Source organism: Copidosoma floridanum, unplaced genomic scaffold (assembly GCF_036245765.1).
Source record: "Copidosoma floridanum isolate Cflo_tuat_1 unplaced genomic scaffold, Cflo_Japanese_pri ptg000029l, whole genome shotgun sequence".
Lineage (NCBI taxonomy): Eukaryota > Metazoa > Arthropoda > Insecta > Hymenoptera > Encyrtidae > Copidosoma > Copidosoma floridanum.
Genome location: NW_028321906.1, coordinates 5,429,585 through 5,444,977, shown reverse-complemented (window position 1 = coordinate 5,444,977; position 15,393 = coordinate 5,429,585). Strand labels below are relative to the sequence as shown.

General features: G+C 41.4%; 2 protein-coding genes across 2 annotated transcripts in view; one reads left to right on the top strand and one right to left on the bottom strand.

Annotated features, from left to right (window-relative positions):
* The window catches only part of LOC106641796 (bicaudal D-related protein homolog), a 37,733-nt gene extending 26,696 nt beyond the window's left edge, over positions 1-11,037 (top strand). Inside the window, exons 3-7 of the mRNA XM_014356319.2 lie at positions 6,073-6,405; positions 6,861-7,030; positions 8,860-9,154; positions 9,767-10,087; positions 10,168-11,037. Of these exons, the coding sequence (XP_014211805.1) occupies positions 6,073-6,405; positions 6,861-7,030; positions 8,860-9,154; positions 9,767-10,087; positions 10,168-10,473 (1,425 nt within the window). The 3' untranslated portion in view covers positions 10,474-11,037. The remainder of the gene's footprint in view (positions 1-6,072; positions 6,406-6,860; positions 7,031-8,859; positions 9,155-9,766; positions 10,088-10,167) is intronic.
* A 1,883-nt stretch (positions 11,038-12,920) lies between these two features.
* LOC106641769 (uncharacterized) lies at positions 12,921-14,740 on the bottom strand. The gene is made up of 4 exons (XM_014356285.2): positions 14,433-14,740; positions 13,684-14,326; positions 13,335-13,598; positions 12,921-13,261 (listed from the first exon to the last, which is right to left on the bottom strand). Exons 1-4 carry the CDS (start codon positions 14,693-14,695, stop codon positions 13,061-13,063), a joined length of 1,371 nt encoding a protein of 456 aa, XP_014211771.2. The 5' UTR covers positions 14,696-14,740; the 3' UTR covers positions 12,921-13,060.
* Between the last annotated feature and the right edge of the window lie 653 nt (positions 14,741-15,393).

Here is a 15,393-nt window from a genome sequence, read left to right as displayed (position 1 = left end):
TTTTTTTTTTCTTTTCTTGTAAGGATTCCGCTCTTGTCCATTCGTTTTGCAATCCGCTTGTAATGCATCAACCCCCTCATCAGCGGGACACGCAAAACCGAAAGCTCGACTTGTCCACTGCGCTTTACGTGTATATATATTTACACAGTAGGTACATATATGCCAACTCGTCGATTTTTCCGTTCAACTTGGCTCGTCCTTGGGTCTCCGGAGTCTCTCGTTCCGCGATTACGTCGAATCGACCCGCGCATCCGTCAATATACAAGGGTGTACGCGAACGGTCGTTACGGCTTTGAACCGATTCTTAACATATACGTTTTCTTTTTTTTTTTCCTCCTGTTATTTCCCTTCGATGTACACAAAAAACATCTTCGTACAAGTAAGGTTTGGACAGAGAGTATAAGAGGATCGAGGGCCGCACGGGGTAACGCCTTCTCTATTTGGTATAAAAATTCCTAGGCACCCTACAGTTTTACAAGAGTGCTGTTTTTTTTTCGTAACTGGTCTTTTTTATTGGAATATTTTTTACGTACAGCTTAAAACGTGTCGCAGGCGCGACGTTTAAACGATTCATTGTAGTGTACATAATCGATAATAGGTTGGATATTTGTAGTTTACACGTTCGTTTTAATAAAAAGGCTGTAACAGATGAATCAACACCTGCGGCCCGTGACTCGTTTGGTCATGAATGTAACTACACATCGCTCTTGTTTTTCGTGAGCTCGACAACTGCGATGGGTACAATGCACACGGGGCTTTTTCCATTTTTTAAATTAAAATAGTCCATACACGCAATGGATAAAAAGTACAGGTACGAATGTCGTATGCGTACGTGGTGCTTTTGGTAAAAAATAGTTTACGTGACGTAGTTTAATCGCCGTTTAAAAATAATTCAGAGCTCTTCCATCAAGTTACAGACTATATTTATATAATATCATGTCATTCGCAAAGAAATGAGGGGCCGAAACAGGAGGGTATAGAGTGAGAAAAAGGGCGAGAGGAGGGGAGGGAGTGCAGGTCAAAATTAAAAAAAAAAAAAAGCTTATAGATATCATGATACCCGATACTCTCGATAACAGGCGTACCTATACGTACAAATAAGTCCTCCTCAACTTTGGCCTTCTCTTTAGTTCTCTTTGGCATCCTGCAAAACTATACTGCAGATTACCTCGGTACACTTTGGATGAACTATACAATAATCTGTTACATATACTTGTTGTTCCTCATTGATAAGATGCTATTTTTCTTTGGTACGTGCGAGTGACCCTGTATCGAGAAGTGGATATTTATTGGAGGAAACATCGTGATTGTATACCCAAGGAGACAATAAAAATGATGTTGGAGAGATCAGTTTGTATAATAGTTATTGCACCGTTTTCGGAAAGGGGGAAAGAAAAGTAGGCGCCGAAGCTCCTCTGTCGTCCCAATGTACACTCATTATAGATTATTATTTTGCCGAGTCGACTCTTATCTCATCGCCCGTCGTATATACGCAATGGTTGTTTCCTCGAGTGGTAACGATTAGCCAAAGTTCGGGGCGAACGCGAGGGAAACGCGGAAACGCCTATATATTACACTTTTGCGATCCCACGTTTGATGAAAGACCATGGATATGATGGCTTATAGGTGATGCGTGTGTTTTTAAAATCGAGTAACCATATATTTATCTTTCGTCGGGACACACAAGAGGGACATATAATATACTCGGGCCCGAATGAAAAGTGCCGTTGCGCGGGTGTGTGGATATATATCTGTTGCGTAAGATTACTCGAGGTTGGCGCTCTATTTTTTTTATCAGTCTAATAATCGCGGTTCCTCGTACTTTAATCTGCTACTCGCGCGATTTCTAGAGCACATAATATACTTACGTGGTTTTGATGTACACACGATATAAGCTAATGGCAAATCGGAGAGCAAACACGAAATTCGGCAATGAACACCTGTTTTTTTTTTTTTTTTTTTTTTTTTCTTTTTCAAGCTATTGGGTATCTTTTATGTGATATCCATACGCTATTGAGAACAATTGTTTGTGTAAAAGTACGTGTGTATTCTGGCAGAATTCGTCCCACGCGCCATTCACAAGGCTGTATAGAAATCAATCCAAGTATAGAGAAGGTGGATCATTGCCAAAGTTGTAACACGTTGAACTAGTTTTTTTTTTTTTTTTTTTTTTTTTTTTATTTTTTTCGTCCAATCTGTTCCCCGAAACCGGATGTGTATACAAACGCTGTAATTCGTCTAGCTGTAATAAAACTTTTCGAGATACATATTATCGTGTCTGCCGCGATTAAAAATACATATAATCATACATTACCTCGATTTTTCGAGATGTTCCTTACTTTGTTTTTCTCTTAAATCGATATTTCTTTTTTTCTTTTCAACTCGTTTATAAACACTATTAGAACATAATATCAGCACCGGTGTGTACGATTAAACCTCGCGTGACATCACATGAGGATTACAAAACGGATGAATCGATGGATGTGTTTTTTCTTCTTCTTCTTCTTCTTTTAATTTTAAACGCGCTCGGAAAAAAAAGGAAGAAAACAATATCCTGCTATAAATTATCGACACACTCACACCATATACGAATCGTGACTCATACGATCACGGGTTATATCGAGTGTTAACGTGCAAATTTCTCTGTCCCAAGGATTTCAGGATTTCGAATGTAGCCTCGCACGCGAAAACGACTTTGGCGCGTTGAATCATCCGATCGTATGTACAAAGTATTGAGGTATACATCCCTATGGAAAAAAAAAAAAAAATGATTAATAGAAAGGACCGAGTGTCAAGTTCATATATATACACGGTAGCCGCAATAAACGCGTAAGTTATACGTGCGTGAGGGTATTATTTTTCCGGGCTTTCTTCGAGCATCGCGTGAACGTAATTCCTTTACTTTCTCCCGTTAATCCGGATAGGTATATATATATATCAGTGACGACAGCGAATACTTGACCCGAAGAATTTTACTTTCAACTCTTGTGGTGAGCCGCGCTAAAACAACTGCAACTACTTAATATATATATACACTGTCGTGCAGGGACCCGAAATCGCGTCACGAGGAGATTGTCGTGATCTCACTCGAGAGAAAAGAGAGAATACTAGATGCGCAATGACCTTAAATGCCGTGCCTCTCCTGCATTTGCATAAATAATGCATAATACACGAGTGGTTTGTATACCTCTCACTCCTCGCGGCTGAATCATCCGTGATATCTTGTTTTTTTTTTTAATCGACTCGAAAATGCGGGAGCGACCGCGTGTGTTAATTAATATACTTTTTTTTTTCCTTCCCTCGACCGCCATCATCTTCGTTCCGACGCTTCTGCGTATTACACGTGGGCAAACGAGCGTCAGGGGCACATCACGCCCCCGCCGAGATCGTTATACCTACCATGTATTTTTGTTTTTCATTTTCTTCAAGGTGTCCACGTGTGTATGTACATTAGTCGCTATTTCGAGAGCAAAGGAGGAGCAGTGGGTGGTACTCTCGACGATGATGATGGCTGATTGGGTAAACTTTGATCACTTCGCGATCCACAACTTGTTTTTTTTTCTAAATTCATTCCGCGCTTTTATGCGATGAATATTAATACTTGTATATTTCATGACCATCTATATTTTAGCGCCACGAGCGTAATTGTTTATTTCTAATCGTTACTGCGCATTGTCTCGAGCTCTTTTTTTTTTTTTTTTTTTTTCGTAAGTATACTCTCGCGTTACTCGCGCAATCGGTATTATGCCGTACGACAATTGACACGATTAGCCGCTCGTTGTACATGCGCATGTTTATGATATTATATACATGAGGCGAAATATGTACTTTGAAAAGTGACATAAGCTGCAATAATGATAATCGGTTGCGCGAGCGCGTTTATTTTTGCAACAATGGAACGATAAATTCATAAGGTATAATATATACTGGTAACACGTATAATTGAATCCAAACAGGCCACTTTAGTTGGGAAAAATAAAAATAGTCTGCACAAGTGGATATATGTGTAATAGCGCGGGGCTCGTTTGTCGAGAGCCGAAATCGAATCGCTAAAATACGGCTTACGCAATTTTGACAAAAACCGAAATCGGCAATCACGGAAATACGCGAGCTTAGGGGGGGGGGGGGGAAATGCATCAGCCGTAAAATCTAAAAATCGAGAAAATTACCGGTAGTGTATCGGGCGTGAGTCACGGAAACCCGTTAATATAAATATATACACACTTGCATATATCTGGTATATGTATAACCTGTGGTACATGTTTAATGGGTGTGTTCTCGGTATACACCCGCCATCACTTCTACACAATATAATATATATACGTACCGATCATTCCTGCATTTTTTTTCCTTCCCACCGCAGGTACACTTGCAATAAGTCGCTGTGACTCAACGCCCCCCGGGGCTCGACCTGCGCTCCTATATAGCCTGTATATGAAAAAACAGTCCGTCCGTGGTCCGTATAGCTTATTTATACATCTCGCTATAAACTTGTTCTTATATATTATACTGTTGTTTGCACAATCCACACCGGCCTTGCCGAGTTCATAAAGAGATAAAGGGTGCAATTATTATTTATTATTACCGTGGTAATGTAAAAAGTAAGGAAAAAAAAAAAAAAAAAAAAAAAAAATAACAAAAGTGGGCATTTGGCTCTCTTTCCGGTTATCAAAGTGCAATGGGTATAGTAGCTGTGCTGGGCGAGTGTTGCAAACTCAGCCGTGTTTAATTACCGGTGGTGGTGGTCGGTAGTGCCGGTTTTCTCGGCCAAACCGGACGTTTCGGAAAGATCTCGATTGCCGGGGGAGCTATTGATCGTCATCGGAGCTCTTACGTAAATTTACTGCGTTTTCTATGAGAGAGCATCAATCGCTACGATCATCGATGCGAGTGTCAGGAAGAAAGTCAATAAAATGCCATACGTGCATTATACATCATTATTCACTTGTGACGCAATCCATCCATCCGCAAAGATTCCATCGAATATAAACTACCAAGTGGCCACATGTAATATCTTGGCGTATAGGCGAAAAGTAGGCGAGCCCGACGTCATATAATAATAGGTGATCCGCGTAAAGTGCAATAACATCTCGTGAAAGCAAACTCGAGCGCGCATACATACATATATGTATAACAGAATCCGGACGCGCGAAAGCGAGAGCCATCACACTGCATGCACAGGTATAGGTATAATATGTACTTGCCTATACTTGTATACCTATACCGATCTTTGATTTCGAAAGAAACTCTCGTGCCGCGTATTACTCACGTGTATGTACTTACCTCTGAAGGTATGTGTGTATCCCTTTTCTCGTTCGCTATTATATTACGTTACACGTGAACGTGTATATATATATTTGTCCGTGTAACATGGCATCGAGTATAGGTTTTCGCCTCGGCATTTGCCGATATTGTACCCACACGTATATATTATGTGCCTGCACACACGACTATAGTGGGAAAAAGTCGAGGACGGGCCGACCGCCCACAGATCCAAGGTGGCCTCGAGGAGGTGAGGCGAGATAGATAATCGGCTGGCTTGCCGTACATTTACCCGTATATTTACTCATATATACTGCCGTTTAGCTAGTTGATGTTTTTTTTTTATCTTTTTTTCCTTGTAAAGCTTGCCGATCGATGTTTTTTTTTTTTTTTGTTGTCCTTCTCGATCGAGCCCTTATATGTATCGACTCGTTGTGTGTGTGTGTTTTTATCGTGCCACAGTGCATTACACCCTCTTGAGGTATATATACGAGTAAAGGGGGTTTGTTGAACATCGGCATAAGATCGGCATGGAATCGAGAGTCCGCCGTGGAAGAGCCCTATCCAAAATATATACGGGCACAAAGATCAAATTTACTCTGTGTCGGTCTTATATTTATTGTAATAATAATAATAGGTATGTAGGATTGTCTGGAGCACTCGAGTCGCGTTTTTATAACGAAATTAGTTGGGGAAACCCCTTTGCTCTATTCTATAATATATATATGTACCAACACTATGTATGGATGAGTATTGCGGTATATGGATAAACGACAATGAGCTAAATGAAATGTGGTTGTTGAAACGCAGGGTCTGGAGCAGGAGCGTCACTTGTTGCGCCGTAAACTCGAGGAAGCCCGGGGCGAGAGCGAGGCCCGGGCCGTGGAGCTGCAGTCGGACCTCGAGGGCTTGCGCTCCCAATTGGACGAGCAGAGCGAGCGCGCCCGCAGGGCCGAGCGCGACCAGGCTAACTTGGTCACGGAGCTAACGGCCCAGAACGCCAGGCTGGCCGACCAGTTGCGCGAGGCCGCCAAACAAGAGGAACACCTCCTAGTCGAGCTCAAGCTCACCCGCGAAAAGTGCGCCCACAGGAGCACGACCCTACAGGACCACGTCAGCAGCCTCGAGATTCTGAAGGATGAGGTGAGCCACGCGTAGCATATTTTTATACTTATTGCGTATACATATTTGCTCTTCACGCTACCGGTCATCCATCGAGGCTACTTTGTTTTTTTTTTTTTTTTTTTTTGGAAATTGTTCCGCAGTCGTATACGGATTTGTACAAATTATTTTGGGAAGAAAGTATAGAAAATACATTTTATCGCGACAAAATAAATGTACATATTTATTTACACATGTGGTTCCGCGTAAAGCAATTCAAATGTACTTATCAAAGCGGCTGTATCGATAAGAATCCAGTTAACTCTCTCTTTGTTGTTTCTCTTTTGTCCTCCGTAAAACGCGTGGGCGGTGCTTCTGGTGTACGGCGCGTCAGTGCAACAGCTAATGTGCTCTCTGTAGGCATAGATGTACACGCTTAAACACGGTTATACGTACGTGCAGGATAAACATTCATCCGGAGGGTCTTTGGATTGCAGGTGCAGCTGGTGTCGGCGCAGCGGGTGGAGCTGGAGAGGCGGTCGTTGGAGCTGAGGGAGGAGAGGGCCCGGGCGGTAGCCGCGCTCGAGGAGGCCGAGGAGCGAGCACAGGCCCTCGAACGACTCGGGCACGAGGCCGAGCGGCGCGCCATCGTCGCCGAGCGCGAAAGGTTTGGGGCTACCTACTTTTTTTTTCTTTTTGGTCACGCTGCATATACGTCAATTTCATCGCAGCTCACCCGTCGATGGCTACGTCCGACGTCACATTGCGAAGCCACTTTTTTTTATCCCTTCAACGCATTTAAAAAGACTTGATGAGCCATTCAAAGTCCAATTTATCTATCCAAGACTTCGAAAGTCGCGAAAATATACTTCAGAGTGGAGAGCCCCTCGTTTTAATCGATCAGTAAAAACCATCAACTATCGCTTGAGACAGCTTTTTTTCGTTCGACTGATGGGCGTGTGTGTACGTATAACCCAATAACAGCAACACATGGACGCTCGGAAAGCGTTTGGCCGGTTATCGGAGCGTCACCTTCTTCGCCACTAGAGTCGCTTTTTTTCTTTTTCTTTCTTTGTTTGGGTAATACTTATAACACAAGAAACGCGTTTGTTTTTTCGAATGCGATCGCTTCTTTTTTTTTTTTTTTTTTTTTTTTTTCAATCTCGATTTTCAAGTTGGAAGCACCATCATAAACCGGACCGCATTTTACATGCTTTTCTTAAAAATCCCCGATGTTGTGTATATGAATGCCCGTCCGAGGATGTCGGGCAATGTACCAGTCTGTCGCTTACATTCCGCAGCGTCAACGCGGAGAAAAAACGGTTTCTTCGCAGGCGTTATCTCCGCAGAGGGTATACACCTTATATACACACGCAGTCACTTGTCCTCGGCTTGAAAGGAAACGGGCATCGTTGACCATTGCACCTTCAGGAGACAGTACATAGTCCCCCATATCCTCCATCAATTCATGAAAATTATACGATACAAGTGTATACATATGCGTGTGCCGCAGCATAATATAGGAACCGAATTGAGAACCGGTCGATGACTATACACATTCACGCCTCGGTCAAAGGAAGCGCCAATTTTTTTTATACATAAGTGTGGCATTAATGTATACTTACCTACATTTTATGTTTTGGCCATTTTTTGCCACGAACAACTGCTCTTTAGAACGATCAAACCGTTTATTCGATGGTGAAAACCCGTGTCTTTTTAATTAAAACTGTCAGTATATTATGTACTGGCACTTAAAAGTGTTCCTCCGAATGAGCTTGAAGGTAATTTTTCGAGTTGGCGCCTTCCATATGACCGATGTTGTCGATACATCGTGGATGGGAGATAGAGGATCCGCGTGCCGAAGAACCTCAATTGTATACGGCGCGCCACGTGTAAAAGTCTCGCCAACAATTAAATATTCTTTTTTTTTTTGTTGAGACGAGGATCGAAGGTTGGCCGACGATGTCTGATGATATCGAAGACACACAACACGGCTAAAAACACGCGTCAAAGTAAAGAAAAGGATGATCGGCATGTACGTATACCTATCAAGCGCGCTTCGGTGACTTTGTGACAAACACCACCCATACGTATGTACATGTAATTATTATATTCGTGAAATCGTAAACACACGGCTCATTGGGCGATGTAAATAAAACACACACACAACCGCTCTACGTATATTTACATATTGTCAATGATATACGCATTAGCCGTACAAATTTTTGGATTTCTCCTCGGTATGGAATGTACGCAACCGTTTATATTCCTCCACCAAAATAAAATGAAAAATTGGCCAACGTCACGGTATGAAACGTATAAAATATACCCTCGGCACAACAGCCGAAGGCCCTGCAGCAAAAGGGGGAAGAAAAGAAAAAAGAAACTTCCTGTCCCCCCCCCTCTGACTCCTTCCCTTTCCGGATTCATCTCGAGTTTCAACGGGGGGTGTACGTGCATAGCAACTGGTGCATCATCCCTTTTGAATGTCGACAGGGACGAGCTGGCAGCTGCCCTGGCCGCGATGGAGACTGCCAGTGGCTCGAGCGGGAGAGGGTCGACGAGGCCGGGGCGCTCGCTCCAGGCGGAGATGGAGTGCGAGGAGAGCGGCCTCGAGGGTGGCTCGCTCGAGCAGCAGCGGGAGCTGGAGGAGTTCAGGCAGGAGGTCGGCAGGGCGTGCAGGAGGCTCAGGGAGCTGTCCAGTCACCTCAAGCGGGGCGAGGACGACTCGGGGCTGCAGAGCGACTGCGACGAGTCGATGCTGGTCCTCGGCAACGGCAACGAGACCGAGGTGAGCCAGGGGTTTTTCCCTTATTTTTCGAATCGTTGGGACTCGATTTTTACACGGCTTTCTCCACTTTGATGGTAATAACATGACCAACAGACGATGCTTTTCTTCCTCTGTGCTCTGCAAACACAGGAAGCTGCAGTGAAATTCTTTATGTAGGTACAACGCTCGTACAAGATATGGGCTTTATTTTTTAATCATGACTGATAATAATAACAACTTGAGACAAGTAATTACATAAAAACTAATAGTTATTCATCATTGTTCGTAACGGATTATTTTACTTGTATTCCATTATACATATATCAGATAAACAAAAAAATCTTTGCGGGCTCTTGTACCAATCGATCTTGCCAACAAAAAAAAAAAAAAAAAGTAATAACTGTATGATAACAAGTTACAATGATAACTTGAGACTGATGATTAGTAAGTTTAATGAGTTGTCTTAACTTTGGACTTTGTTATTATTTTTAAAATTATTTTTAACACACTGTTCAAAATACTTGTTACCAATGAATCAAAGAAATCGTTTATACCCTCACATAGAGAGGCAGATATCATCGATGACACTGGTTTTCCGGGATTGTACGTAACATGTCACATTTCTTTCCACAGAACAACTGCCCGGGCGCCCTGTCCGACCTCGTGGAGGAGGTCTTTGGCCTGGCGCTAGCGAACGTCCGCGGCGGTCCGGGCGAGCTGGGCCTCGCCGTCGAGCTCCACCGCGCCAAGGAGGAACTCGAGCAGATAAAGGACCAGCTGCGCCAGACGCAGGAAGAGCTGAAACGCCGGGGCGAGACCCTACTCGAGACCACGAGCAAGTTCAAGGTCTGCGAGGCCGAGCTGGACGGCGCGCGCGAGGAGAGGGACCGCGCGCGCCACGACATCGAACACTCGCAGCTGTCCAAGGACGAGGTGCTCGCCCAGGCCATCAAGGTGCGTATACATCAACGTTTTATTTGTTGTTGGTCGCGTGCCTCTTGTTTATGTGACTTTTGCTTTGTTGTCGAAACTAGACGCGGGATCAGGCGGTGGCGAGGAAGAACAAGGTCGAGGTCGAGCTGGCGCGCACGAGGATCGACATGCTGCAGATAAACAGCCAGCTGATGGAAGCGATACAACAGAAGATCGAGCTGAGCGAGCAGCTGGAGCAGTGGCAGATGGACATGCAGACGCTGCTCGACGAGCACGTGCGCAGCAAACTCGCCCCCGTCAACCCGCCCTCGACGAACTCCGGGGCTTGCAACGGGGACGAGGTCGTGGCCCCGGCTAGGAAGAAGCGCATGAGCACCGGCTCCAAAAAGCGCTTCGGTATTTTCTGATACTTCAAGTTTTAGACGCGGGTGCCGATGAGTGTTGGATGTACGCCCCACCGTGATGAGCTTTGGGGAGTTTCCAATGTGTATAGACCGCGACATCCACGCTGTGTATATAAGGTACATTTGCCGTACAATTACAAGCGAGTGCGGTGGATTTTTCCATTGGCATGTTTTGTGAGTACTGCGTTGTATTATTCCGTCCATGGAGCGAAACCGCAAGAAGAAAGTATATACATATTATCGTATACGTAAAGTTTCCGTTTTTGGAGAGTGTGTTCGCGAGTGGGGACAACATTACGTTCGTTGTTACCGATTCGTAGAAAATTGTACTTACATCTCTCTCGTACGGTCTAATACTGCAAATGGCACAAATAGTGTGTTTGTGTGTGATACATGGGAGTAGTGCCTTCTGGATTTGATGACTTTTTTCGGGATGTTGAACTTTAGTTGTTGAACCTTACCGAGACGAATTGTGTATAGTAGGTACTTGAATGATTCTTAAAATTTTTAAGTGTATTTATTTAAGATTCTAATTTTACAATAATAAAACTTGAATTTAAAACAACATTTTACTGTGTCGTTTTTTATTTGTCGTGCGTATGAAACATAAATCTTTTTGCATGATATTATTAAGAGCATTAGTAAGTGATTTTCTCATTTAATTTAGATTGCACCTTGATTGAACATGAATTTTTTAGTGACACCAATTTTGAGATTTTAAATAAGTGATGCCAATTTCTCATACGTGGATACGCAGGTAGAAGTTGAAATTGCTTGCTCTTCAGACAGTACCATTTTACGAAGAGTATCATACTCTATTATGTCTTTGCTTGAGATTCCTCCGGTTTTTTCTTTCAGCATCGGCAATATTTCGTCATCAATAACTTGAAAAATGTTAACTAACCTGTTGTCCATGCAAAGAAAATTCTAAAAAAAAGTAGAATTTTTATAATTGTATAAAATAAGTATTGTTAACAAATGTAAATAAAACTGACCATTAAGCATGGGCTCCTTGGGTTCATTCCGATTCCACGCACCATGAAAATTTAAAGATTTATCGTGGTTTCCCTTGTGATGATATTCAAGACCAACAAGTATAAGAAGCTGCTGTTGATGGTTATATTTCTTGAATGTTTTTAGCATCAAAAATAGATGAAACAGGAAACTAAAGTCTTCATCGATGATTTTCATGCATTGGCCGTACTCTATACTCGCACCAAAATTGTGTTTTGTCGTTTTTTTAAGGTAATTTGCAGCTACCTACAAATATAAAAAAATAAAGCACACACGTTTCATCAATAGTTATATTTAACAGTTTGCCTATAAAATGTTTAATATGTAACAAAAACCTTGTACTCTTTCAGTTTCATGTGGTATATTCTCATTTGATGAAAAAACATGTCTGATTCGAGACCTCCATTTTTTACGTAATCCAGGGATACTTTGGCGTCCCCCAAACTTTTGGCTCTAATAAAATGCCTAGCCAAGCGCAGTTGTACCTTCAAATTCGTTGGATGCAATTGTTGTATGGTCACAGCCAAGCTATTGGCTAAATCGAAATCGTGGTTTTCTTGACGTGCCTGGACCAAATAAATGCCATACAGCGCATTATTATTTGATATACCGTAAGCCGTTTCGAAACAGTTGACTTTTTCCGCGTTTAAAAAAGAGCCTACTTAGGCTGCGTATACATGGAGTCTTGAATATCCAGGACCAGCCCATAAGCCCGTGTGAGTGCGAGTGAGAAGCAAGAACATATACTCTCCTTGTCGCACTCACAAGGGCTTATGGGCTGGTCCTGGAAGTTCGGGACTCCATGTATACGCAGCCGTATTAGGTGTTTCGAACGCCTTCGGCGCCGTAAATGTTTTCTCAGGATAAAGTGCCACAGCGGGCAGTTTGGGTAGTTCTTGATGGCACTTTTCGCGTGATTGATCGCCCTGTCCAAGATCTGCTCGTAGAAAATGGAAAACGCAACGATTTTGCAAGGTCCCTTGGGCTTCGTTGCCCTTCACGGAGTGAAAATCAGCAGGATCGCTCGTTTCTGCTTCGTCTACGCTTTGCCGATTTCCCCGAGCACGCGATTTTTCGTTGCCTTGACGATCATGTCCACAACGTACGCGGATGTTCCCTCTTGCTCCACTTTTTTGAGCAATAAGTACATTGATTTACCATAAAAACTGAGCCCAGTGTAGGTGATAATGTACATCGTTAATGAGCGGCTAAAGCCGTGGACGTCTGTGATCGGTCGCAACGTTAATCTTTATAGATGAACATTTAGGAATTACTTGACTATACAAACTTTACTCTAGTATGTTATTACCAGTACAGCCACAGTCTGCGTATTTCAAAAGCTTAAAAAGTATTAATACCATCAACATACATACATACATATCAACAATTATGTTACTCATTTGAAAATAAAAACATGTAGTACTAGTCTGATAATATGACTTAGTAAATGAAAATTTATTTTACGGTACACTTGGTGAGATAAACATTACAAAATTAACACAAACGGATTACCTTAACTCTACATTATAGTGCAATGGAAACAACCACTTTTTTATAATTATTTTTTGTTACTGCTTCACTCTCCATTATCTAAGGTAGAGTCCGTTTCTGGTGTTGATGTCATTGATAACGTTTTACGTATGTTCTCATATTCTAGTACATCTTCTTCAACTGAATACTCCCTGCCTACTTTTTTCAACCTGGTTAATAGAGCTTCATCTATAAAATTATACACATTGAATTTATTAACGTAAGTAAATGTCCTGTGAAGAAAATCCTGCAATTAAATAAACGGAATTAGTTTTTATTAAATACAAAATATTTCGTCATAATATAAGAAAAATATATACCTTCAAGAGAGCTAAATTTGGATTTATTTTAATAGCACGGACACAAAATTTCATAGCTTTTTCGTACTGACATCTGTGGTAATATTCAATACCGATATATATGAGAATTTCTTGTTGATAAGCTCTTTGTTCAAACTTTTTCAACATTAAAAATAAGTGATATAATAAACTGAAATCTTTGTCGACATACTTCATGCACAGTGCATATCGCAAACTGCACCGAAAATGATCTTCTGCTCCTTTTTTAAAGTAAATCAAAGCCATCTAAAGATTCACACATTTTTTTAATTTTAGCAATCATACTTAAAAAGGAACTCTCACCACAAATAAAACATTAAACTATAATTACCTCACACTCTTTAATTTTTGAATAATAGAGTCCCATACTGTACATGAAAAAATTCGAATCGACACCCGATTTTTCCACCATATCCAGAGAAATCTTGGCATCATTTAAGCGGTTGTATAATATAAAATGCCTTGCTAACTTCAATTGTAGTAAATGATTTTCTGGATACTTTTGTTGCATTTCTTTAGCCATACTATGGGCTAACTCTTTGTTGTTGTTATCTGAGTAAGTACGGAATAAATAAAAGCCGTAGTTGGAACAATTGTTTGACATATTGTATGCAACAAGAAAACTATCTAATTCTTCATGACTTGGTAAAGTGTGTAGCCTGTGTTTTCGTCTGACTTTATGTAAATTTGTGCCCAAAATAAAATTCCACAGGGGGCAATTGGGATTTTCGCTAACGGCTTTTTTTGCGTAATTTATAGCCGTGTCGTAGGATTCAAGAACACAAAATACCACACTTTTCAATCCGTTTAACGTGGCTCGAGCATCACTTTCAAGGGTCTGAAAATCTTGAGGAACAACTATTTCGTCCTCAATATTGCCAAGCTCATTCTTCATTATCGTGAGGGAACGGTATTCGGTGGCTTGTATGATGGAATTGACAGCATCCACGGAAACTCCCTCTTGCTGCAATTTTCTAAACAAAGGTTTACACAAACATCTCATTGTAATTAATCAAAGCTCTCAAGAAAACAACACTTCTACCATTCAATCCAAAAAACACCATTGTAAAAGTTACTTACTTTTTGTTGGAATTCCAAATCTCATTAGTGATTTCGATATATTTTCGAACTTTATCGTAATCAGGTTTTACAGTGTAACCGTAAGTCAATAAGACGTAACGACTTAAATTAACAAATGGGATATTTTCCTCATCATGACTCGTCTTATGGAGTAAAGCTTCAAGTAAATCTTGAATCAATTCTTCTCTTATGCTCCATTCGAATGGAGATTCAAAACAACTCATATCTTTCCTACTAGTAAACGTATTTACTAAGCATGGCATGTGTCATGAAAAGGTAAAGAAAAAAAAAATGCAATTGTAACTCGGCTACAATCTCGATTGAAAGGCAAAATACGTATGTAGTATGTACACTTCGTGATTTACACGCACTGAGCTTTACTTACCTTGAAAAACAAAACAAAACAAGGAAGCGGCACAGCTTGAAAAACAAAACTAAACAAGGAAGCGGCACTACTTATAAGTATAGCTCTCGTGACAACAAAGTTACTCAAACTTTTGATTTGTGCAAATTAGAAATCGAGATAAATTCACGAGTTACACATCCAATTTGCTTAACGTAAATGCGACGTAACGAAGGTTGAGATGTCGACATGGATTTCACTTCACTTTCCCTCCAAAATTCCCCCCATCTCTCTTACGCATCTCGTGGCAATTGTTTTTTTTTTTTTTTCAGGATATAATTCGTCACGTGTAAAAAAGTTATAGGTACGTCTTTCATGAGAGATACTTATAAAGAAATATGTTTTAACAATATTTTTAAGCCATGGACATTACATTTGTCTACTACTCAAGCACTACTATGGAAGTTAACCAACAAATGCCTATAGGCTACGTATACGTAGCATGATCCTATGCACTTTGAATGTGCTGCCGTATCGTTTAGACATTTTTATATTCCCGTCGTCGACGCCATTTATCTTCCCGGACGAAAATTCTTAGGAATGCCGAATAAGCCGAAT